General features: G+C 41.3%; 1 protein-coding gene across 2 annotated transcripts in view; it reads right to left on the bottom strand.

The window, feature by feature from the left end:
- The window catches only part of mbtd1 (mbt domain containing 1), a 91070-nt gene that overhangs the window by 53676 nt on the left and 9894 nt on the right, over window positions 1–27500 (bottom strand). For both annotated transcript variants that reach the window (XM_077739353.1, XM_077739354.1), the window contains exons 3-8: window positions 26485–26618; window positions 24960–25074; window positions 17310–17392; window positions 17125–17242; window positions 4252–4386; window positions 4072–4160 (exon numbers count right to left, since the gene is read on the bottom strand). In XM_077739353.1, coding sequence (XP_077595479.1) covers window positions 4072–4160; window positions 4252–4386; window positions 17125–17242; window positions 17310–17392; window positions 24960–25074; window positions 26485–26618 — 674 coding nt within the window. The remainder of the gene's footprint in view (window positions 1–4071; window positions 4161–4251; window positions 4387–17124; window positions 17243–17309; window positions 17393–24959; window positions 25075–26484; window positions 26619–27500) is intronic.

Below are 27500 nucleotides of genomic sequence, written 5' to 3'. Positions count from 1 at the left end.
AACCCTACAAGAATTGCAGTTTGTCCAATTTCACTAGCATGGCACAACCACATGTGCTGCAGCATGAAGGTTTAATGTGTCTCCCAGCACGATCTCCTGAACACGGATGAGATTTTAAGAGACCGATGGTTACTCTCAGAGAGCTGGACAGGGCCGTAGAAAGTCCTCGGCCATCAGCAGGACCGATACCTGTGCAAGACAGAATGGCCTAAAGAATGATACAAGATATAAAATCTATTTAGTGAATTAACAGTTTTGGGGTACTGCAGGGCTCATTGCTAGGTTCACTGCTCATCATTACATAAATGATCTGCTTAACTGTTTGTTGTCCTTTGATTGTTACCTGCCAATTCATGCCGATGATGCAGTTCTTTATGTTCACGCAAAAGACAAAAAAAAACATGCTGCCCAAGAACTTAAAGATGTCATGATAAAAGACAAAAAAACATGCTGCACAAGAACTCAAGGATACCATGATGAGCGTGAATAACTGTCTTGAAAAATCTCTCCCACATTTAAACATGTCTGTATGTACTTCTCAAAAAGAACGACAACAAACAGTGACCACAATATTTTTGTCCAAGGTAAAACAATCAATGGAGTCCAAAAATTTAAATACCTATGAAACACTCGAGTGGTTTTTAAAGGGCAGATAAAAAGTAGTTGTATTTAAAGGGCAGATAAAAAGTAGTTGTATTTAAAGGGCAGATAAAAAAAAACACTCAGAATAGGATTAAATGCACAGTCCAATTTTAGGTACATTAGAAACAATCCAACACGTGAGTGAGCAAAACTATATTGTGACACAATGAACTTACTGCCTAACAAGTTGGTCATCGGCCTGCAAAACAACATAAAAAACAATTGGAACCGTATAGAAGCAAGCTCTGAAAGTATTGGACAGAAAACCAAAAATGCACCACTAATAGGTAAGATAGGTAAGCAAAACATTATTAATAGATTACAAATCAGCTTTCTGACAACTCCATTCACTCCCAACATGAAAACATTTTTTTTTCCTCCGAGGTTAAAGTAGGAGTATTTTTGTGACACAGCAATAGCATAATAACTTATGTTGAACAGGTGGGCAAATGCGGCATCCAACACTCGCGTAGCTGTCTCACCAAAGTCGTCATTAATCGAGTTAGTAATTTCTGCCTTCCTGAAAGCTCGGTCCACAGTTGAGACTTCGACTGGGAATGACGGTGAACATAGAATTAATGTGCTAGATCGAGCTCATCCGAAATGAAACGCTGTTTTATATTTCTCAACATTCACCGCACACAGGAAATAGTCTAGGGCTGCTTGCCGTAATTGCGAGAGCTGTTAAGACTCAATATTGGTCCATATACAGTTGTGGTCAAAAGTTTACATACACTTGTGAAGAGCATAATGTCATGGCTCTTGAGTTTCAAGTTATTTCTACAACTCAATTTTTTCTCTGATAGAGTGATTGGAACAGATACCTCTTTGTCACAAAAACATTCATGAAGTTTGGTTCTTTTATGACTCCATTATGGGTTAACAGAAAAGGTGATCAAATTTGCTGGGTCAAAAATATACATACAGCAACACGAATTAGCAACTTTGGTTACTTAGAAAGTTGTGTCAGTGAAATGATCTTCATAGCATGGCCTCTTACCTTCATTTCAGTGATTATGAGCGACTACAGCTGGTGAATTCACTGAGGCCATTTAAATAGGGCTCATTGGATGCAAACACCCACAAACGCTACAATGGGAAAGTCAAAGGATCTCAGCATGGATCAGGAAAAACGAATCCTTGACTTGAACAAGTCAGGAAAGTCACTTGGAGTCATTTCAAAGCAGCTGCAGGTCACTAGAGCAACGGTGCAAACAGTTGTTTGTAAGTATAAAGGGCATGGCACTGTTTTATCACTGCCACGATCAGGAAAATCCAAGCTATCACCTGCTGCTGAGAGTAAATTGTTCAGGAAGGTGAAGATTCAACCGAGAATCACCAGTGCTTCTATTGCGGCGAGGGAGGCAACCTCTCGCTGTCATGCCCTGCCCGCCCGGAAAAAAGGAAGGCTTACCATTAGGAAGGTAGGTCATAGTGAGCCTAGCTATTGGGGGGATCCTCCCATCGTTGTGTACTGCCAGCATCTCTTTCCTGGGGGGAAGGATTCATGACACCACTGCTTTGATCGACTGCGGTGTGGACGAGAGTTTCATCGACTGCTCCGTGGTCGCTGAACTGGGTATTGGGACTTGGGCTACTGAGAGCCCCCTAAAAATAACAGCACTGGACGGGCGTACCATAGGCAGAGTGGAGCGACGGACGGACCCTGTTCAACTCCGCCAATCTGGTAACCACCAGGAGATGGCGTGCTTCTACATCTAGCGCCTAGTGTTGCAACGTTTCCTGGAGAACCGCCTGTTCGCCAGGGCTGAGGTGTGAATTTCACATCTCGGAGACCAAATTTCTGGGTTCGTGGTGACCGCCGGGAGATATGGAAATATGTGTTCAAACTGGTTTTACAATCGTTTGTTCAGATAGTGGAATATAGGATAGGCTAACTAGATGACCTTGCAATTGTTTGTTCGCACCGCGAAATGGAAGATAGCTAACTAGCTGGCCTTGCAATTGTTTTTTTGCCTCACAAAATGTAACATAAGCTGGCTAACAGGGTTTTCAATTGTTTCCTTGTATTGTGGAATATTCCCAACTTGCTTTGGAACTGTTTGTTCGAATCGCGCAATATAAGATAGGCTGTGGCAGTTTGTGTGAGCTATAAAAATATTGTGTTTGCATACAACTTAACCCATCAAATGTCTAACCATATTAGCCCAAAGTTTTGTTTACATAAACTCTGTCCTACATCACTGTTTTCGAAATATTATCCTGTGTTCCTATATAAAGACTGACCTACTGGTTATTCAGAGAGAATAGCGAGGACGAGAGACTGAGCGGTTCACAGGTGTTTTAGCATTCTCCCCCATCCTACAGTCCGGTAGTAAATCTATTTCCTATTGAATTTATCTCACTTTTTCTTAACCTGTTCCCGAAGTTGGATTTTCAGATCTATCACGTTCTATGACCTGAAGTCCCGTTTTACCACCGCTGCCGTCCTCTCCCACCTTGATCCCAAGTTGCAGTTCCAGGTTGAGGTCGACGCCTCGGAGGTGGGGGTCGGCGCTGTCCTCTCCCAGCACAAGCAACTGGGTGGGAAGTTGCACCCCTGCACCTTCGTTTCCCGAAGGCTGTCCCCAGCTGAACGCAACAACGGCATTGGGGACAGGGAGCTGGAAATGGCCCTGGAGGAATGGCGACACCACCTGGAAGGGGCTACCCAACCGTTCACTGTTCTGATGGACCACAAGAACCTGGAATACCTCAGGTCGGCCCGGAGGTTGAACCTTCGACAGGCCAGGTGGACCATGTTTTTTAGTAGGTTTGATTTCACACTGACTGCACTACCTGGTGGACTGGAAGGGGTACGGTCCTGAGGAGCGCAGCTGGGTCCCTGCCCGCCACATCCTCTGCACAGACCTAATCAAGGACTTCCACCGGGACCACCCGGGAGGCCTGTCAGGCCTCAGACCAGACTGGTGGCTGGTTGCGCCTCTCACCCTATCACAGGTCCAGCCCCTAATGATTGTAGTGATGCTAGGTGTGAGTCATTAGCCAGCAAACAGTATTAAAGGCCACCAGGAACTTGACCATGCTGCTGGATCGTCTTATCAGTTCACTGTTAGGTACCCTCTTGCGTTTACTCATTGCCTGCCTTTTTGATCTACGACCTCGTTTTGCTCCCAGGATTCCGACCATGCTTAGCCCCACGACCAAGGATCACAGACCACGAACCACGGATCACAGACCACGACTTCGCCTTCGTCCTTGTACCCTTGTTCGCTGGACTTCAAGGCTACCGAACTTCCTTCTACTACTAACGACTCGACTACTCTATCTCCTCTTGTGCTTGCCCGTCTCTTGGACAATTCTATTAAAGATTCGAAAAGACCACACACTCAGCTTTCGCCTGCTTTGGGGTCCTCTTTCCCCGATCATAACATACACTACCTAATTTAATTAGTGTTTTGATCTTACCTTGGCATTAAAGTTGGGTGGCAATGTTTTAGCTCCAGTAAGACGCTTCACAATAAATGTTTTCCAGTTAGAATGCTTATGCTGTATAGCTGCAAAAGATGAAGCATAAACACTCAAACTCTTAATCAGACAAAAAGACATCTCACAAAAAGTAGAAAAGATTGATGGGCTTGAGCTCACTTTTGGGGGGTACAAGAGGTTTTCCACTAGAAGCACACCAACCCACGGGATGGACGTCAGGGATACAAAGATTACACCAGAAGTCCTTACTGCTGTCAGAATCAAAACCTTCATAACGCAGGAGAGCTTTGAAACCTGCAGAAATAAATGAGAGCCCAACTGATTTATCAGAGGTGCTTAATCAAGTCTATTGTGAATAATCAATGTATTCATGTTTTGTTTGGGATTTTGGTGGTGTATACGCGTGTCCCTTATGTGTGCTGTCTGTATGATGTGTCCCTCTACTGTCACCCGCACACTCGAGGCGCATTTATGACAAATGTAAGTTTTAAGCCATTAATATATGAAAATCCAAATGTAATTTAAATGCAAAAAAGTACTTCACATACTAAGAAACCAGAGAGAATTTGATGATTTGTTCAGAAGAGTCACAGAGCAGCTCGTATCTCTGCCCTGCAGATCGCCAAACAACAAATCGTGATAATTATAAGTAAGGAACATATAAATCAATGGCATTTGTCAACTTCTATGAACCTGTGACCTCCCATTTCCATATATTTAAAATGCTGTAGTGCTCATGTTGTCAGGATTAGTCAGTGCAGAATGGTGTTCGCGTGGCGGAGCTTGCTCCCCAATATGAAATGAGTATACTGCTTCCCGTTGGCAAGTGGTCGTGCGTTATCCTATTGTGAGGACATTTGTTTGCATAATTTTCTAAATATTTTGAAGGGAAGAAAAAAAGCAAACAACGCTCGATAGGTTGCATCTGAAAGTCAGAGTGGAGGCGGGGTAAATAGAGCTAACTCTGAAGAAGAACGGTAAACAAATTTAAAACAAAATTAGAATTAAGTTTAGTGTAAAGTCAGATTAAATTTATTTTTGAGTGTGTCTGCATCTTAATCCAAGTTCATTTAAATTTGTTTGTTATGTGAATGGGATGATTAAAATTATCCAATTCAATCAAATGTTATTAGTGCGTTGCCGTGCAAAAAGGATCTCTGCCTCCACCCTCTTTCTGTCCCTCTCTCTCTCCCCATCGCGAAATCCATCAAATTTTAGTTCTATTAAACACATTTTATTACAGTGGTACCTCAAGTTACGAGCTGAATTTGTTCCAGGACTGAGCTCATATGTCAATTTACCCGTAACTCAAACGAATGTTTCCCATAGATGTGAATTAAAAACAAATTAATTTGTTCGAACCACCTGGATAAACACCAAAAAAAGATATTGGATTGGATTTTTTTTGTATTTGTTCTAATTCGCCATCTATGAACAAAGCAACAAATAACTAGTGGTTTGATGGTATCAAAATGTGTTTAATAGTGCAAAAATTTCACAGAAGTGAGATAGACAGTGACAAGGACTTTTTGCACAGCAATGCGCTCGTAACAAGCAAATTTAAATGAACTTGGATTGCGACGCTTTTGTATTCCCTTCAAAATATTCCAAAAATGATGCACAGAAATGTCCCCGCAATAGTACGATCACTTGCCAACTTGCCCGGGAAGTAATACTCCTCTTGTATTAGCGACAAGGGTTAAAAGAAAAATTAAACGCTCCGCCGTGCTCGTAGAGACATTACACGAGGGAGTTGCAACCAGACAGAGTGGCCAGCCTCTCGCGTCCGATGTATGCTAGATCAAAATGTGTCTCGTCTCTCAAGATAAATGTTTGCCCGAAAATTTACTCGTATCTCAAATTGCTCGTATGTCGGGGCACTCGTATGTTGAGGTACCACTGTACTGTTAAACCACTAGTTATTTGTTACTTTGTTAATAGATGGCAAATTAGAAAAAATAAAATGTTTTTCCAATCCAATATCCTGTTTTTGGTGTTTTTTCAGAGGGTTGCAATGAATTAATTTGTTTGTAGTTCATTTCTATGGGAAACGTTCATTTGAGTTACGAGTAAATCAACATACGACCTCAGTCCCGGAATGCATTAAGGTTGTATCTCAAGGTACCACTGTATTCTTATAAATTTGCTTGCAATGAAGAATATGCTTTTCTTTACTATTAAACTTAGTTTCATATTATTATGTTTGCTTGCAACGAAGTAAATGCTTTGCTCCTGAAAATCATATTTAGACTAAACAAAGAGAAGCCAAAATGCCTAGGGCTGCTTGGAGTGAACAACACAAATTAGATCCAAAACGCGTGAACTGCACATGCCTCCACCACAGACCCCAGTAGACTTCCAGACCATTTGTTTAGACTATTAACATCTCACTTATGTTTCTACCCATCCCCTGAGTGTTGAGACGTACATTATAATCAGGTCCCTCGAATATAATAGGCAACAGAAATTATGCGTAAGGTCAGAACTGAATTGGGACTTGGCCTCGACAGTTCGTTCAACTTCAAAGTAAAAAATTCCAGAAGACTGTCTTTTATTCTTTATTTGTGCGTGCATTTGGGAATGCGTATTGGTGAACTTAGCACATAAGCAGATGTGAACCAGACAAACCTAAAGTAAGCAATTACCTACAGCAATAACAATTATCTTCAGTATTACTTTGAAATACGAGCTCAATGCTGTGACTTCTTGTTCGACGTCGAGAGTGGAACGTAGAAGTAGGGGAGCAATCACGGGGACAAGGAGTGCTCTAATGAAGCTTTTAATAAAACGTGGCAAGGGGATCATGACAAATAACACAGACTTAGAAATAATTAACAAAATCATATATCACATGGAGGATAAGAGTACACGAGGAACATGGCATGGCAATGTGGCAAGAAAAAAAACAATCTGACAACCGGTGAACAAAATGGGCAATCACTCGACAGGACACAAAGAAAACATCATAACAAAACTAACCGATACCCAAACTACAGTATTTACTAGCAAATGAGCCATATTTGTTGCTAAAAAAAATGATGACTGAATCAGGGTACAACTTATTTGCGCATAAAAGACTTGACATGCACAAAACTGCAAGGTGACAAATATGTAATAGCATAACACCAGAACACAAAACAATGTGGGGGAAAGTCATTTAAAAAAAAATTAATATTTTGATGTTTAAGAATAAAATTCAAGGATAAAAAACTTATCTTGCATATAAAGTGAAAAAACACTAGTGCTTGACACCGCTCGCTCAGGGTGTCGCCATCACACCACAGTAATAAACATGCTCTGACTGGCCAGATGCGAGAAGCCTTAATAGTTGTTAGCACATCCCACTAGTTGTTAAGGTCATGGTCGATAACTAAAATATTAGCTATACTAACTGCGCAATGTGCATCTCATGCTATAATTCCACCCAACCACAGACCTGGTGAAAAGAAGACCACCACGGACACACCTCCTGTCACACCTCCGGTAAATACCACCCGTGAATTCTCTTTTAAATTTATCTACATGGAGGCAACACACCAACAGGAGGCAGAAAAACCCCAATCAGACTGAACTCTTCACGCTCCCTGTCTGAGGTCACAGACAGCATATAAGATCAATAGTCTAGCTCATCAAATAAAAATACAAGACGAGACAGGCAACTAAAGAACCAAAGACATCCTTCAGTTTGCGGTCATACGTAACTGGTAGGAACAGACTTGAGGACTGCTTGAATTCCACTTGATTAAAGCTCAGTTTGTTTCAGTCAACCATATGTTGTATTCTTTATGTATTGCTTTAACTTTGGATTATTCATCAATCTCTATAAAGTGAATATTTGTGTTCGGTTTACTCAATCAGATAATGTACTCATTGACTGCTACTCTATCACTTTGAACACTCCACTGCATTTCTGGAGGAAATTTAAGATGTGACTAGTAAACTCAACAGTAATACTTTGATCTACTGAGTAACTTGAATTTAGAAAGATGTCACGTGATTCTTTCGTTCCCCTTCTTTATGGTTTTTAACCTACCGTATTTCCACGACTATAAGGCGGACGCAAAAGTCTTGAATTTTCTCCCAAATAGACAGGACACCCTTTAATCCACTGCGCTTTATATATGTACCAATACTAAAATTGTAATAAGCCCCCGACTCTACTATTCACCCCGAAGAAAAAGTACTGCGCAGTGACTGCTGGGATATACAGTTTAGATGACATTTATTATTTATTATATATTCATTGATATTAATCATTAAATGTTGTTATAACTACAACAATTACGGGTAGTAGACATGCACCTGCCTAATGGCAGGTGTGATACTGGTGTGCGCATAGCAAACATTTATAATGTTGCTCACACTAATCCTCCGTGTGCTCATGGAGGTTGTCTGTATGCCCAGAAATATGAAAAAAATAGAGGGAACATTGTTGTTAATGTATTTAGGTACACATGTATTAGACTCAACATACATACATGCACATAGATAAACATGGTCCGGGGTCTCAATGGGATTTTCCACACCATCTAGAATTGAGACATCCATGTAATCAGGGGCCCCAAATGTAATAAAGACGCAGAAAAGACGTTAGGTCCAAACGGCATTGAGAAGTTGTCTCAGCTGTCATTCTCCTTGCATGTTAAAATCCAAAGGACTCTCTTTTCCTCTTTGTTTGTGCGTGAATTTGGGAATGTCTAATGGCAAACCTGACAGACGTCTACATAAAAAAAAACAGGGTTTTCTAATTCTTGCCACTGTAATGCGTTGGTTGTTAATTCCATGAACAACAATACAGCTTTGAGCGATTAACGATGTGAACCAACTAGCAAATTGTTTTAATTTTTTCATGACAAGCACAATAGAAAAATTTCTTCAGTTTTTTGTGAGCACAAATATTTTCCAATAGGGTGAAATCGCGAGTGACAGCAGAGTAGACATACGTACATATGCACGTTAACACACAACATAGCATATTTTTTTGTACACAAAAATACCTCAAAAAACAACTCGGTGACAAACAAGGTTCGAAGTCAAATGAAGCAGGAACTCATCACCGCCTGTGGATACTATTGAGGCTTTTCGTGACCTAAATATTTTTTTTGTGAAAGCATTCCTAAGTAGAGGTACCGCTGTTGTTAGGTCTGTTATGTACAATGAAATTCCTGGTATGAATCTTCATAAAAACAAAATTCCACTTTTGGCCATTGTTGGGTTTATTCTGTATTACTTTTATAATAGTCGTATTAATTCATTTCTTTGTTAAATCATTCTCTTTCTATTCTCTGTATTAATTCCTTTCTTTGTTTAAATCATTCTCTTTCTATTTTCCAAGTGTTACGAGTATTGCCAAGTCATCTTTAACCTGGACGGCCTGTTCCAGGATGGTTATACAAACAATCCACCCAATCTGGGTCCTTGAGATTTGGTGGGCCCTCGGTGACGAGGCCAGGGCTATTCGGCCAATAACAAGAATATTGTGATCGTTATGTAACCGTGCACTTCGGGTTTTTCTGTATGTAACGATTATATGATTATGATTATATTATATGATTCTTAGGTCAAGGAGGTTGTATAATTACTCTAATCTAAATGTTGTTAGGTCTAGTCTCCTGTTTTTGTTATTGGTAAAATACTTTGATTGTTATTGTAGTCCCAGATGTTGTTTTTACTCATACGTGATGGAATGATCAACAACTCTGTAAATTGTTTTGATTCATGACCATAAGAGTGGGACGAAAACGTCTATTCGAGGAGACGTTCGGAAGTTGTAAGGTGACACTTGCTGTAACGCTCCCCTCCGGAGGCTTTTATCTGTTGTATCCATTTCTATTTAATTAAATGTCAATAATTGAATAAGATGTCTTCCTGCAGTTATTGATAATTACGGACGAAGGTAATTATTAATGAACCTAACATTTTGGTCCTTCTGAGCCATGGAGGTCAATATACCGGAGCGAGAACCCAGGCGCTGCTGTTCGACATCTGGTAAGTGACCGTGCGCACGGCGTCTTCAAAACCCTTGGTGGGCCGGAGTTTTTCGACGGGGGCGCCTGGATTCTCGGCGGTTGAAGACTTTTCCTGCTGGAGGGAGACATCTGATGGATCTCGGGTAAGTCCACATTAATGTCTGCATGTTGTGACGGTGTTTCCAAATGCGTTAAAGGGACATTGTATGTGAGGTCCATTGTGGGCTGGTTTCGCGTCCTGGGTGACGGCGACAAAACCCTGTGTTTATACTAGTCAATGGCAAGTACGGTGGGGCACTTTGCTGGAAAGTGTCCTGTGTCTCAGGGGTAGGCACGAATATATTGTACTGGAGGTACAATGTTGGGGCTGGAAAGGGTCCTGTGTCTAAAGGGTAGGCACGAATATGTTGTAAATGTTGTATGGTGTTTGTGTGGTTTCTGCAGTAAAATTAAGATAAGCCTAGGAAATACAGTCGAAGGAGTGATAATAATAAAAATAGATATAATAAAGTTAACTGTGTGAGGCACACGAACTCACTACAAAAAAGTAAAATATGGGAAACACGTGTTGTAAGGCGGGTTTGGATGACGATCCAAAAAATACGTCTAACTTGTAAGGATTGGAAAAAATTGGAAAGACAAAGCGCTTTAAAATTATTACACAGCTATATTTATGGATAAATAAAAATGGGTTTGCTGGCCAGCTTAAAATGCATAAAATGCAGGATAATATATGCACTAATGCATAGAGGTAATATACATATATAAATAATATGTGAGTGGATAAAAGTGTAACAGCTTGTTCCACAGACACTAATGGCAAAATAAGGCCGGGGAGAAGTTAAAAATACTATTTTTGGGAAAATAGTGGGGGCTCCCTCGGATAACGGGGATATATTTAAGACCGTGGCGGCGGGAAAGTACTGTTTGGTAAGGAAAAATAGCGGGGCCTCCTCGGCTGACGGGGAAAATATTTACCGAGATAGGTGACGGGCGCGGAGGAAGTTTAACAAAAATAAAGGGAGCTAGAAAATTAATGGGGACACTGGTATTTGATTTGGTTAATCCGGGTATGACGTTGTGTGATTACAATAAATTGGGGGTTTTTTTGTGATGCTTGGGCTTGTATGACAACAATTAGAATGGTTATTTCCAAGTGCTGGTGGTGCTTTGTTAATATAACCTATATGTACTGTCAATTTACAGCAATGTGATGGCTTATTGCAGCTTGGTTTTTGATCCCGTCCACTAGCGGGAAGATGGTGTTTAAAAAGACAAAAGAATATATACAAAATGATCATTTAAATGTTTAGCAGGGAATGTCACCTGTGTTTTTATTATGCTCTAGACTTGCAAAAAAAATGTGTCGACTGCGGGGGAAGCGTTTCTGGTGCAGCGGCTGCTGATTAGATGGGAGTGAAACATGTGGGCCGCGGGGCAGACGATTTAACTGTGTTGGGCTTTCGGGAGCGTTCGGACCGTGTAAACGACTAAAATTTTGTGATCCCTTCCGTGAAGACATTATAATAATAATAATTGGCCTTGGGGGTGCTGAAGCAAACTTGAGGGCAGAAAATGGGTTTTTGCCATATTGTTGTGCTTGCAGCATACATATTCTGGATATATGGGGTCTTGGAAAAATATTGTGATGTCGTTGAATATCGGAAGAGGGGTTAATTTGACGTTTTAATGGTTGTCTTCTCTAAAAAGCGTTGTATTTGGGCACAGGGAAAAAGCTGGTTTGTAAACATAAGATAACAATGCTGTTTTCGCAGCAAGAGTGGAGGTCATAGTTAACGGCTAATTGCGTTTTCTGTTTGGACTTTTCAGAATAAGAACAATACATGGGCTGCAAGAAATGCAAGGTTATGCGAATGCTTTCGCATTTGATATTTTGGGTTTTAAAATGAAATGTATTAAGAGGATAGAAAATCTGTTCAGTAAAAGGTTGATTTGGTAAAAAGCTTTGGATTTGGGAAATAGACCAAAATAGTCATTTTTGAGCAATTGTGGATTTCAAAGGGCTCTTAGTTAAAGGAAACTAGCTTTTGGAGGATAAAATAATATTAATACTATTTCAGAATATTTTGATTGTTCAAAATACTTTAATCCAGGAGGTTGGCTGGTTAAAAGAAAAAAAGGGCCAGGAAGACAAAATTTACAATATTATGGTATATTGGTGACGATAAGGTTTTTAAAACATTAAAGTTTGTAATTAGGAATTGCCTAACAAAAGGTTGATTTCTCTAATTTAATTGTTGTAGATTTTTGTTTTGGTAACAGGCTATGGGAAATGACTCTTGTCTTAAGTAAACATCATATGAGGTGATTTACAAAGTATAGTAGGTATTGAATTATTTGGCTGTTAACGACACCAGATGGGAAATTTACAATGCAATAGTGGCATGATCAAATTCATGGCATTCATCCAAATAATTAGGTGAATTGTAAATAAAATAATTGGTTTAGGATGAGCATATTTTCCCTAAGAATGGAGTAACATGGAATGTTTTTCAAAGTGCACTTGAAAGAACATTGTCTGTTGTCCTGGCAGGAGGAAATATGCTTTGTCACAGGTCATATTGATGACTTTAAGGATACTACGGATTGGATAAGCATTGGTCAATTGATACAACCAAATAACGTTGCTTTTACGGCTTTAAGGGCATGCAAATTGGTGAGAACTTTAGCAACGATGGGGTTAATACGCCTGAATGTTACAGTGATAACGAGTGACAATAACAAGCTTAGATAAGGGAGGGAAAGGAGAAATTCTCCAAATTCCAGAATCTGGCTTAGAAACAGGTTATGTTAGTCGTTTTGGGTTTTTTTACAGGATGTGGTAGTACATGAGTTCTGGGAAATTTTGGGAAATTGGGGACCCCATATCTAAAACAAGTTTGAGACAAATGTGTAAATAGGCTCTATTTGGCGCTGGATGCACGAATTCTAGTGGGGCCTTTCATGTTTTGAAACAAGTGACGCTTTAGGTAGATGGGTTGTCTATGAACAAAATGGGATGGGGGAAATTCGCTTACAAATTCGGCGTGTTATCTTGGTTCACAGAATTTGGAGTCAAGGCGACGTAATAAAGGCCATAGGCGTCATGTTGTATAATTTAGGCGTGGATGAATTTGTTTTACAAATGGGGGAGATTATTTTATCACCTGGGGAAAAAAAAAAAAGTGGAAACAAAATTGGATGGCCGCATTAAAAGGTGATTGGCATGCTATTAAAGGGAATTGGGATTTTCCAAAAACCTGATAGGGGGCCATTAGGTCATGGCGGCTGTGAAAATAAAAACCTTAGATGTGAAACTATTGCCACCTCAATTCGGGGAACAAACAGCTAAACTGATAGCATTAAAAAGGATATAACTTAGTGTGAAACTTGAAGGTAATTTTTTTACAAACGGTTAAAATGCTAGAGTGGGGGTGTGTATATTAAAGGATCTACTAATGAATGCGGGGTGGATCCAGACCTTCCGGAATGTGGGGTATTCATGGCGTCCTCGAGAATTTGTGGATTTTCTCCGGGTACTCCAGTTTACTCCCACAAAATGAAATTATGGATGCTAGACTGGTTGAACACACTAAATTCTTCTTTTTATGAGTGTGAGCGTGAATGATAGTTTGTCTTTTTGTGTTTTTTGATTGGCAGACCACCGAGACATAATCTATCAATAAAAGATCAATAAAGAAAATAATTTGGGCTTGAGTCAAGGGAAGTCCTATGTCTCGACAAGGGGGAGGTGGCCTTGCTACAACGGCACTACAAGGCTTAGGGTTTAAATCTATATGCATACCCACATATCCATTTCAAAAGATACATTAACAGATTTTATTTTATTTCTATTAGATCATATAGATATCATTCCACGATATGGAATTCCAGAAACTATTTATCGTGATAATGACTCCCATTTTGTTAATATAATAGTTGTCTACCATCCACAATTGGCGGACCTTATATGAAGTCCTGTTTGGTAGACCTTACAAATTGTTATTATTCACCACACAATGACAATTGGATGATGAGGCGAATCTATCAGAGAGAAAAAAAAAACGCACACACCAAATTTAGACTATCAGAGGGAGATTTTGCTTCTCAACAGGAAACGGACGAAGCGACGGTTATTCTTGAAGACTGGATGCTGATAAGCAGCATAAAAGAAGAAACATCGGAGCAACGCAAAGTGGGAGGGTCCTTGTTACTGAAAGGGGACACGGATGCACCTTTCCCACAGTAAGAAGGTTGTCTAAATTGAAACGTTTCAAGAGGAAAACTCCCTAAACAAAGACAAAAAGTCATGTTGAAAACAATTATTGCTTTTGGGGCAATGAGATTAATGATGATTGTGATTCTATTCCTTTCCACAGTAGGGTTGTTTTCTCCAGTTGGAGAAAAAGGGCGGAGGCGTTTCAATTGAGGATACACCTTCTTACGGGAGGGTAAACCGAGAAACATACACATTTACATTTAATTAACATTACCTACTAAATCAAATTTCCAAATTGAAAATATATATTTGGACTCGGCGACGTCCCGGTTGCCATACAAGGGGTCAATGGTGGGAAATATGTGTGGTACATTAACAGCAAAAAATTGAAGATTGGGAAAAGCCTTGTTGCAGAAATTGGTCAAGATTGGAAAGCTTGGACTGACATATTAACCTGTGAAATTTATTTCTGAAACAGGGATTTCCCAAACGGGGGATAATTGGGCGCTGTTAATGGAGTGTAAAGAAGGCAAGCACTATGTGGAGCTACTTTGGTAAAAGGGTGGTCTCAATTGAAACATTGAGGGGACGGGTAAGATAAACTTTCTGACTTAATAAAATACGGGAAACACCAATATTAATTGAAAAGATTATTGCTCAGCAAGCAATACCATAAAACTATAGGGAACTCTTTTATATTGGGTTTGACGTCTCCATATGGTTTCAATTGAGACTAAACCATCTTACAAAGGATTAGGATAACCTACCAGACAAGGGAAAATACGATGGGGTCTAACAACTCCCTCAATCACCATTCTTTTGGGGAAAAGTGTTTTTGCAAATGAAAAAAACGTGTCCTACTTGGCAAGAAAGAAAAAAATATTGAAACAGTGTTTATCTTGTTACGCAGTAAATAGGAAGTCAATTTTTCCACTGTTTAATCATTTTACCTGCTTAAACCTTACAGGGCATGGTCTGAAGCTGGGGGCGATAAATGAGACGTGGTGTACCGGCGTTCTAAAACAAACTACACCCCTGATACCACGTTCTGGCCTATGGTGGCGGGGTGGTAGATAAATTATACGACTCCTGCCGAAACGCGGCAGGACTAGGTACTTTGGTCTCACTGCTCTTACCGGTGTCTGTTTTTCCATCCACAGTGGAGGAGATACAATTGGCGGCTCAGAATTCGGAGGTGAAGGGTCGACCCTCCCGACATCGTCGAGAGGCATGGAGGGAAGGAGATCCAACATACATTGATGCGATTGGCATCCCCTGGGGCGTACCAGATGAGTATAAGCTGGCTAATCAGATCGCAGCAGGTTGGGAGTCTATCTTCCTTCTAATCACCCCAAACAAAAATGTGGATAGAATAAATTACTTACATTACAATGTCCAAAACTTGGAAATTATACTGAACAGGGATTTGTGGCCATGAAGGAACAACTGGCAGCTACCAGTCTGATGGCGTTCCAGAATCGCATAGCGGTGGATATGATCCTTGAAACAGGGGGCGTGTGTGCAATGTTTGGAAAACAATGTTGCACCTTCATACCGAACAACGCGTCACCCAGTGGATCTCTCACCAGGGCCATTACTGGCCTGCAAACACTGAACCGCAATATGCAAGAGCACTCTGGAGTAGATACGTCCGCATTGTCAGATTGGTGGGATAAGACCTTTGGAAAATCTAAAGATTTGGCTACATCCTTCGTGGTGACTATAGGCACAATTACCGCTATCCTAACATTGTGTGGGTGATGTAGTATCCCCTGTTTGCGCTCCATGCTAAGCCGACTTATAACTACTGCAATTGCCCCTACAAATTCTAAAGTACATGAGTTGTATCTTATGGGACGGTTTGGGGAAAGCAGTGAGGTCCAGGAGTACGGTAAATCCGAGGACCAATTGGACAAATATAATTATGTTTTTCTCTTTCAGACCAGCCATGAGGAGTAAGGAGTAAGCGGATAAAATCGCAGTCACCGACATTTCCATTCGTGATTACTAAGAAATGATTAATAACATACATATTATAAAAACGGGGGAATGTTGGGTTTATTCTGTATTACTTTTATAATATTCGTATTAATTCATTTCTTTGTTAAATCATTCTCTTTCTATTCTCTGTATTAATTCCTTTCTTTGTTTAAATCATTCTCTTTCTATTTTCCAAGTGTTACGAGTATTGCCAAGTCATCTTTAACCTGGACGGCCTGTTCCAGGATGGTTATACAAACAATCCACCCAATCTGGGTCCTTGAGATTTGGTGGGCCCTCGGTGACGAGGCCAGGGCTATTCGGCCAATAACAAGAATATTGTTATCGTTATGTAACCGTGCACTTCGGGTTTTTCTGTATGTAACGATTATATGATTATGATTATATTATATGATTCTTAGGTCAAGGAGGTTGTATAATTACTCTAATCTAAATGTTGTTAGGTCTAGTCTCCTGTTTTTGTTATTGGTAAAATACTTTGATTGTTATTGTAGTCCCAGATGTTGTTTTTACTCATACGTGATGGAATGATCAACAACTCTGTAAATTGTTTTGATTCATGACCATAAGAGTGGGACGAAAACATCTATTCGAGGAGACGTTCGGAAGTTGTAAGGTGACACTTGCTGTAACGCTCCCCTCCGGAGGCTTTTATCTGTTGTATCCATTTCTATTTAATTAAATGTCAATAATTGAATAAGATGTCTTCCTGCAGTTATTGATAATTACGGACGAAGGTAATTATTAATGAACCTAACAGCCATGTATTAACATTTTTATTTTAAACACCACTGAGAACACATAACACAATAAATCAAATGCATTTCATTGCCGTTTTCTTACCTGCAAGCTTAATTATTTCTGCTATCCAGAAGACTTTAGAGGAGTGGTTGGTGTCAGAGTTGAGCACTTCAATTCTCACTCCTTCTTCAATTCCTTGCCAGCATGTTCCCATTGGAGCCTAAAAGAATTTTGTTGAAGAGCCCATTGTGCTAAATTAACCTATACTAAGCATTGCTCAGACTTACATGCTTGAAACAGCTGACTGGAGCTCCAGATGTGTTGTTGATACAGATGTACTGACCCCAGTCAAAGCTTTCAATTGGAACCACTGGAATACAAATTATGAAGAATAGAGAAGGATTAAAATTAACTACTTCATTTTTGTAACCATCAGTTTTGGTTTTCCAGGTCATGAAGGCTGCGTAAATATCATGGTTCAATACCATTTTCTTGCTGTCAGAGAATAGAAATGCACCTTATGGAGAAGCACTACCAATTTGCTCATATGCAGCTGGGTATGATGACAATTAGGCTTTTGTCGAGACAAAGATGATGACAAAGCCTATGTCCGATAATTATTATTATTTTCTCCTCCCTGTCAATAGTCAATGTGTCATATACTTCATGATATGGACTTAATCATTCACATTGAGGAGAAAAATCCTTAACTAGAATTAAATACAACTGCAAATCACATTTTGGTTTTCTATGAATGGCCTGGGCCGGCTGTGAGGCTGTGATGGAAGCAATTGAAAGCTGAAGGTGAGGGAATGAAGAGGAAAGACGGAGAGAGAAAGAGAACAGGTCCAAAAGATTGGGAGAAAGAGAGTGCAATAGAAAAAGACCAAGAGAAAAACAAAGAATGCCTGAAAAAGCATAAAGAGCAGGGGTGGGAAAACCGGTCCTGGAGGGTCGCTGTGGGAGCAGGCTTTTGTTGCAAATGATCCAGCACAGGCCATTTAACCAATGAGTTTTCTCCAGAAAACAAGAAGCACCTGACTGCAATACACTGATTGCACTTATAGGACACCAGATAGGTGAAAAGGTGTTGTCCTCTTTATGGGTTGGAATGAAAACCTGCGGCCCTTTGTGGAATAGTTTATCCACCCCTGATGTAGAGTGAGCGTGTTAGAAAGATAGCGATACAGAAAGCAAAAAGAAAGCGATGGAGCGATAGAGCGAGATAAAGAGGGAAAGAGTGAAATAGAAAAAAGAGAGATCGAACAAAGGAAACAAATAAGTGTGAATTTGTGATTACTTGACAGACATGGTGGACGGATACTTGGTAAGCGCTAGCAAAGGCTTTTTTGTCCTCTTCATCTAACAAGTCTAATGACTAACTATTTTAAACGGGCGAGCCCTCATGAAATGCCCCAAGTGTCGTAGTAAGCCTACAGTACAAACCAGGGCAGAGGTTGGCAACCCAAAATGTTGAACGAACCATATTGGACGAAATAAGAAAAATAATAATAATTCCGAAGCCCCCTAAAATTAAAGGCTTTATAATTAAGGCAACAAATGCTGTTTGTATCTATATTAGTCTACTATGAAATGACTAAGTTGGCTAAAAATACATTGTGGGCACTCATGATTAAATGTTTATCTTTAACGAAATGCATTCTTTAGAGAACGACACACCATGTGAATGCTTTGTTATACGATGCCGCCTCCAGTTCAACTTTACACTCCGCCCATTGCTCCTAGAGGTATTTACAGGAAGGAGTGAGTTGGGGCGAGATGATGTTTTCATAAGGAGCCTCTCTCGTAGGCTGTATACTTGTATGTCAAAATGTATCGTGTATTTCAAGGTATTTGCTTGAAATTTTACTTGTATCTCTTATGTCGTATGTCAAAGGAATTACTGTACTAAAAAGCCAACCATTGACAGCCAGAATGACTATAGGCCTGTTGCGGTCACGCCTGTGATCATGAAGTGCTTGGATCAGTTGGTCGCCCGCCATATCAGGACTACAATCCCTCCCTCAGTTGACCAGTTCTCTTATAGAGCAAACAGGTCCACTGAGCACGCTATCGCCATAGCTCTACACACAGCACTGAGCTACCTGGAGCACCATTGGAATTACATGAGGATGCTTTTCATTGACTATACCTCAGCCACCAACACTATAATACCGGACATTCCGGCTGACAAACTCTCCCACCTTAGACTATCCTCTTCCATCTGCTGCTGGATAAAGAAATTCTTAACCAACAAACCAAAAACTGTTAGACTTGGTCCCCACCTATCTTCCTCCATTACACTGAGCACTGGCTCCCCTTAAGGCGGTTCCCGAGTTCTCTTCTGTACTCCCTGTACACATACGACTGTAGACCAACTCACCAGTCTAATTCCATCATCAAATTTGCCGATGACACTACTGTGGTCGGACTCATCTCAGGAGGGGATGAGTCGGCCTACTGAGATGAGGTCAACAAACTGTCTTCGTGGTGCTCGGTCAACAATCTCACACTGAACACCACCAAAACTAAAGAAATAATGGAATTTCGCAAACACAGCACAAATCGGGCCCCACTCCTCGTAAATGGAGGATTAGAGAGAGGGTCCAGTCCTTTAAATTCCTGGGGTCAACATCACGGATCAGGTCTCCTGGTCTACAAACATCACGACAGTAGTGAAGAAGGCCCAGAAGGGTACTCAGGAGGAACAACTTCAACACTAAGCTTCTGGTAACCTTCTATTGACCCACTGTGGGGAGCATCCTGACATGCTGCATTACAGTGTGGTATGCAGGAAGCACGGCAGCACACAAAAGGCCATGCAGAGAGTGATTAACACTGCCCAGAAGATTGACGGCTGCTCTCTGCCCTCACTGGAAGACATTGCCAGCCCTTTTTACCTCAGCACAGCCCCGGGAACATTGTCGGGGACCCATACCACCATGGTCACAACTTGTTCTAGCTGCTGCCCTCTGGCAGACGCTACAGGTCTCACAAAGTACGGACAAATAGGCTTAAGGACAGTTTTTTTCTCCACAGCCATCAGGATTCTGAACTTGCGGTAGCACAACACACAATCCCTTCTGTGTAATTACGGGTGAGGTAACATGAAGGACGTTGGGCGGTGATCTGCCTCCTACTAGCTGACTGAAGGTAAGTGAGGAGACAGTAGGAGGTGTGATCAGTTTTTATTTTTTTACTCCTTTGTTGGCATCTGCGAGGCAAACTTTTTCTGCAGTCGCCGGGATTTGGTTGCGCTCGGGGGGTGATGCGATGTATCCATAACGGCAGAATGCCAACGAGTCTGAAATTATCAGTAATTTGGGCCTTTTGACGGGAAAGCGCACCTTATGGAGAAGCATTACCAATTTCGTCATCCGCAGCTGGGTATGATGACGATTAGGCTTTTGTCGAGTCAATGATGACAAAGCCAATGTCTGATTAAAACTATTATTATACTCCTCTTTCCCATCTGGGTACTCGGCTGCAAATGTAGCAAACCATTCCTGTATGCTGACAAGCCAACTGACGTTCGTTAAGCTAATTTTGTTATTACACAAGTTCTGCATTGGCAATACAACACAAATGAATCGGTTCAAAAAAAGTCATGAATTCTTAGTTTTTCTCCATTATTTTCCTCTTTCCCCTTGGGATCCATGGCCCATCGCAGAGTCGTCGATTTGCTTATAACAGCGACCCGGTGAGCATCCAGCCCTGCTAATAGGCTATTATGAGGGTTAACGTCCTCTGGGTCGATCGCAATAAGTACCGTGCCGGCAAGACATTCACTCAAGTGGTCAGGTTCATACAAAAATTGAATTTAGTGCAGAGACAAAAGACGCACCATCAGATTGGGCGCATCAACCATTTTTGAGAAAATTTTCACACCCTATAGCAGGGTGATGGGTCTGAAAATACAACTTCAAGAGCAGGTTAAGAAAGAGTGAGATCAATTTATATAGGAAATAGGTTTATTACCGGACTCCAGGATGGTTGGAGAATGCTCCGACAGCTGTGAACCTCTCACAGCCTGCCTTCCTCGCAATTCTCACTGAATGAACAGAGCTCAGTCTTTATATAGAAACTATAGGGTAATATTTCTAAGACAGCAATGTAGGACAGAGCTTATGTAAACAAAACTTTGGGCTAATATGGTTAGACATTAGCAGGTTTAAGTTGTATGCAAACACGATATTTTTATAGCACACACAAACTGCCGCAGCCTATTTTATATTGCGCGTTTCGAACAAACAGTTCCAAAGTGAGTTGGCCATATTCCACACTACAAGGAAACAATTGCAAGGCCAGCTAGTTGGCTTATGCTACATTCCACTGTCCTAAGAAACAATTGTAAAACCAGTTTGGCCACATTGGCTCGACATGAACAAGCAATTATTAAGCCAGTTGGCAGGTCTTCCCCAATACAGGGGGCGGGAACCTTTTTGACGAAGAGGGCCATAAACAATTCATATTTTCAAACATTATTCCTTGAGAGCCATACTCAGAATTTAAAAGTAAAAAATGCATGAAAATGTGTGCATTTATTATTCATTTAATCACTTTGAAAGTAAAAAAAAGTCTGAATTCTTTCGAGAACAATATTTCACAGTTGGTAATCAAGGAGTATCAAGTCTAATGAAGAACAATGATGATTTAAAAAAGGCGCTAGAGATAGTTTCGAAGCCACAATGCCGCTCCCATTGGTGCGTTCGGGACTTAGACTCTCACCCGCGGTGCTCATATTTTACCACACAGGTTCGCGGACAGCCATATACACCCATCAAAAGAGCCACATATGGCTCCCGAGCCACAGGTTCCCTACCCCTGCCCTATAGGTATGAAAATACGGTAGTCCAAACAAAAACATGAAACATGAAAATGGCTCAAAACTTCAGAATTCTAGTGCTTAAGGGTATCGGGCAGCGCCGCGGTTAAGTGGTTAGCGCGTTGGCCTCACACTGGGAGTCCTGGGTTCCAATCCTGGTTGGTCCACCTGTGTGGAGTTTGGATGTTCTCCCCGGTGCATGGTAGGGTGATTGGACAGATTGCCCCTAGCTATGAGTGTGAGCATGAATGGCTGTTTGTCTCCTTGTGCCCTGTGATTGGCTGGCCACCAATTCAGGGTGTCTACCGCCTCTGGCCCAAAGGCAACTGGGAAAGGCTCCAGTACCCCCCATGACCCTAGTGAGGATAAAGCAGTTCAGAAAATGTGAAGATATGAGATTATGTGTCTTTAAAAAAAATAAAACAACAGGCTGTCAGTCTTTTATGACTTTATTAAGGGCTAACAGAAAAAATGATCAAATCTGCTGGGTCAAAAATATACATACAGCAACACAAATTAGCAATTTTGGTGACTTAGAAAGTTGTGTCAGTGAAAGTAGCTTTATAGCATGGCCTCTTAACCTCTTGTGATTGATGAGTGACTACAGCTGGTGACTTCTCTGAGGCATTTAAATAGGGCTCATTGGATGCAAACGCCCACAAATGCTACAATGGGAAAGTCATAGGAGCTCAGAATGGATCTGAAAAAGCAAATCCTTGACTTGAACAAGTGGGGAAATTCACTTGGAGCCCTTTCAAAGCAGCTGCAGGTCCCAAGAGCAACAGTGCAAACAATTGCTTGGAAAAATTAAGTACATGGCACAGTTTTGTCACTGCCACGATCAGGAAGAAATTCAAGCTATCACCTGCTCCTGAGAAAGAATTGGTCAGGAGGGTGAAGATTCAATCGAAAATCACCAAAAAGAATATCTGCCCAGAATTAGAAGCTGCTGGAACACAGGTGTCACTGTCTACAGTTAAGAGTGTTTTACATCTCCATGGACTGAGAGGTTGCCGTGCAAGAAGGAAGCCCTTGCTCCAAACGCGGCACCTTAAGGCTCGACTGGAGTTTGCTGCTGATCACATGGACAAAGATGAGACCTTCTGGAGGAAATTTCTGCGTTCAGACGAAATAAAAATCGAGCGGCTTGGTCACAATGCCCAGCAATGTTTGGAGGAGAAAAGGTGAGGCCTTTAACCCGAGGTACACCATACCTACAGTCAAGCACGTTAGTGGTAGTATTATGTGGTGCAGATGTTTTGGTGCCATTGGAACTGGTGCTTTACAGAGAGTAAATGGGATAATGAAGGAGGATTACCTTCTATTTTTTAGATAACCTGTCATCAGCCCAAGATTGGGTCTTGGGCACAGTTGGTTCTTTCCAACAGGACAATGACCCCAAACACATCAAAAGTGGTAACTAAATGGCTATATCCGGCCAGAATCAAGGTTTTCAAATGGCCTTCCCAAAGTCCTGACTAAAACCCCATTGAAAACTTGTGGACCATGCTGAAGAAACAAGTCCATGTCAGAAAGCCATCAAATTTAACTGAACTGCACCAATTCTGTTAAGAGGAGTGGTCAAAGATTCAACCAGAAGCTTGCCAGAAGCTTGTGGATGGCTACCAAAACCGCCTAAATGAAGTGAAAATGGCCACTAGTGTTACCAAATATTAGCGCTGCTGCATGTATATTTTTGACCCACCAGATTTGATCATTTTTTCTGTTCACCTATAATAAAGTCATTAAAGAACTAAACTTAATGAATGTTTTTTTATGAGAAAAAGGTATCTGTACCAATCACCCTATCAGAGAAAAATCAGCATTTTAGAAATAATAGGAAACTCAAGAGAGCTATGACATTATGTTCTTCACAAGTGTATGTAAACTTTTGGCCACAACTGCATAAGTCTCAGGGCGGGCCATTTAGTCTGAAAAATACACATTCCTCATTTTTAAAATTTTCATTGATAAGTAATTTGCTCCTTTTCAAGCGCAATGCTGAGAAAATAACGAAAAAGGTATGTCCAGGGATGAATTGATTGATTTTCTATCTTGTGTACATTGTCAACTCATAATACACCTAGGCATAAACCTATCTCTAATTGATCGATGACCGGCTTTCAGGTGTTGGTTATCTTAACTTTGTAATCTAGGAGCCTATAACCCTCATCACAAGAGTCGACGTGGATTATTTGTATATACATATACAGTGAACCATGAAACGTGCACTCGGCGAAACGTGCGCTCGGCGAAACGTGCGCTCGGCGAAACGTGCGCTCGGCGAAACGTGCGCTCGGCGAAACGTGCGCTCGGCGAAACGTGCGCTCGGCGAAACGTGCGCTCGGCGAAACGTCCGTTCGGCGAAACGTCCGTTCAGCAAACGTCCGTTCGGCGAAACGTCCGTTCAGCGAAACGTCCATTTGGCAAAACGTCTGACTACCGACCGGGCCCCATGGGTGTAGGCCTGGCCACTATATGCTCGCTATCATGCCACACCTCCGGTCCTGGCTCCAGAGTGCGGCCTCCGTAACCCGCATCCGAGCGAGGGATATCAATAGTTCATCGGTCTTTCTCGTCATAAGAGGTCTTCTGAGCATTTTTTTTTCCTGGTCCTTCACCGCAGACCAAATTGCTAGTGGTAAACCTACCAGGGGTACAAGGCCCCAGAAAACATAGCTCCAAAGATCTCTGAGACACAAATCCACAAAAATGATTCTGATTCACGCAACAATATTATCCCAATTCAAGTTCTAGACCTTAAGTTTTAAGACGATGTATATCCATTTAATTTTAAGTATGCAATAAACTCCATATGCTTTATGGCCACATGATCATTGCTAAGGTTACTTTGTTAGACGCTATGATAACGCAGCTTGTTCTACATTCTGAAGCAAATATCTGGAAGCCCAAAAGTTGTGCTTGACAATATTTCGACTCTGGTTGCAGTCCATTTTTTGGCCACCAATCTTAAATATGCCATGATTTAATCACCAATGATTTATACAGAATCACGAACATATTGAACGAGATTACAATTTCATTGAGGTACTTGCAATATAGTAATATTATAAATATTGTTACTTCCCAAATCATTTCTTAACATACATACCAGCTTTGGATTTGGCCTGGTGCTGCTGACTTGCTTGGTATTGAGCATAAGCTGCCAACTTTGCCACAAGAGGTTGTTTCTGTAATACTTTAGCCTTTTTCGTTGGAGGCTTGCCCTTAAATTCAAAGAGAGAGAAAGATGAGTTTGGTTTACTATTGCATAAAACAACGCATGTCAAAAAATAAGGAATTGCTAGTCCCTGTGAATATTCATCCAGTTGTTCTATTGTATTTAGAAGGGGCATGGACCGAACTGCCAAGAGCTCTAAATCAGGTGAACAGTGAGTGTTAATGATCCTACTTTTGCAACCCCAGTCGTTGAGCATGTACACGTAGAGAATGAAAGAATGAATTAGAGAATTAATAATGGTACACCTCTACTCACAAATTTTTCAAGTTTCGAAAAAAGTTGTTGAACCAAGTAATTGCTTAAGTAGAGGTACGATTGTAACTGTTGTACTCAGTGAAAACAGTTCCTCTCTGGTTGATTTAAATGAATTAAACCCTCTTATTTTTCAGTTCTTCCATTGACTGCCTGTGATTGTAGATGCTGAGGCAGTGGAGTCCTTACTTTCTATAGATAGCGCTTATTGTCTAGAGTTAAGTAAGTTTTGTTTGCCCCAGCTTCACCTGATATTTAGCGAATCCCTGGTCTTACCATCTTGCCGCCAGGGGGAGTCGTAACAAAGTGGGGGCTTGTCCGGGAGCCTAAGATCCATTATGGCAGCTAGGCAGCACGGCAGCATGACAGCATGGCAGGTTTAGGAGGAGAGTTGTATCAGGATTGTGTTGGTTGGCTGAGGCAGGTTGGTGGTTATATTTCGTAAACGGGTTGACTCTTGAGGGGGGCGGTGTTACGGCTGTTAGCCTGGGTACACACTATGTAGTAGGGTGTGTTGTTGTTTGGTTACTTTTTCTTTTGTAGGTACATGGAGCTGTGGCTCCACCCGTGTCAAAGCCCTCCTCCGATGATGATCAACTTCCCGTTCTTATTTAAGTCCTCTCATTTTTCAGCTCTTCCCTTGACTGCCTGTGATCGTAGATGCTGTGGCAGTACAGTCCTTACTTACTTCAGATAGCACTTAATGTCGAGAGCTAAGTAAGCTTTCTTTGCCACACTTCGCCTGATATTTTGCAACTCCCTGGTACATCTTACCCCGGGCGGGGGGGGGGGGGGTGAAATAACAATCGGCCACCTCTACCTACTAACATTCTGTTGCTCTCTCATCAAAGCTAACATGTTTCATACTAGCACGAACATGTGTTGCTCCCATTGTGACCAAAATAAAGAAATTGCACCCGCAACTGAAACAGCGTCCTTGAAGCTAGTGAGGTGTGAAAATACAGTGAATGCTACGGACTACCCCAATTGTTTGCAAATGCTTCATTTTTTGAGGCTAGAAAAGTTACCATTTGATATTAGTTAAGGCTTGTGTCATATCTAAGATTAGCTTTTCTCTACACAATTAAACAACTCTGTTAATATCCGCCACTACTAGTAATTCAAAGGGTTGTCAAACACTTACCTGAAGTCTTGCCAATATACTAGCCTTTTTAGAATTGGAAGAATAGCTTCTAGAACAGGAAACACTGCAGAACCGCTTTGTTTTGGAATAAAAAGCATCTCTGACTCCAATCATTCCACACATCTCACAGGTGGCTGCGAAACAAAAAAAATGCAAGGGGGAGACTGTGGATAGTTAAGCATTTTGATTGATATTTTTAACAATTATAAAAGAATACAAGTATTGTAATTTTTGCAACATGCACCAGGAAGCATTTCAGTTGTTGATTAGAATTTCCTGTTTTTTAATAAAAAGTTCGAAAACAATATTCATGGATGACTGTAATTACCGTATTTGCCGCACTATAAGGCGCACCGCCTAAGAAGGCACACCCTCAATGAATGACACATTTTATTGTTTTTCCATATAAAAGGCGCACTGCATAATAAAGTGCACCGCTCCGCATTACACTGGTCTACGACGCCGCATTATTTGGTGCTACAATAGAGAATGGGGTTACGTTATGCATCCAGTTGAGGGAGCTGCACTAAAGGGAATTTCAACAAAACAGTCAGATAGGTCAGCCAAACTTTCGGTGTGTGTGCGTGTGTATGCGTGCATGTTTATGTGTGCGTGTTTATGCGTGCGTGTCTATGCGCGCGTGTCTATGCGTGCGTGTTTATGCGCGCGTGTTTATGCGCGCGTGTTTATGCGCGCGCGTGTATGCGCGCATGTGTATGCGCGCGTGTGTATGCGTGCGTGTGTATGCGTGCGTGTGTATGCGTGCGTGTGTGTGCGTGTGTATGCGTGCGTGCGTGTTTATGCGTGCATGTTTATGCGCGCGTGTTTATGCGCGCGTGTGTATGCGTGCGTGTGTATGCGTGCGTGTGTATGCGTGCGTGTGTATGCGTGCGTGCGTGTGTATGCGTGCGTGTGTGTGTGCGTGTGTATGCGTGCGTGCGTGTGTGTATGCGTGCGTGCGTATGCGTGCGTATGCGTGCGTGTGTATGCGTGCGTGTGTATGCGTGCGTGCGTGT

The sequence above is a fragment of the Stigmatopora nigra genome, chromosome 18 (genome assembly GCF_051989575.1).
Source record: "Stigmatopora nigra isolate UIUO_SnigA chromosome 18, RoL_Snig_1.1, whole genome shotgun sequence".
Lineage (NCBI taxonomy): Eukaryota > Metazoa > Chordata > Actinopteri > Syngnathiformes > Syngnathidae > Stigmatopora > Stigmatopora nigra.
The sequence above is the reverse complement of the archived record's forward strand: the minus strand, read 5'-3'. Positions and strand labels throughout refer to the sequence as shown.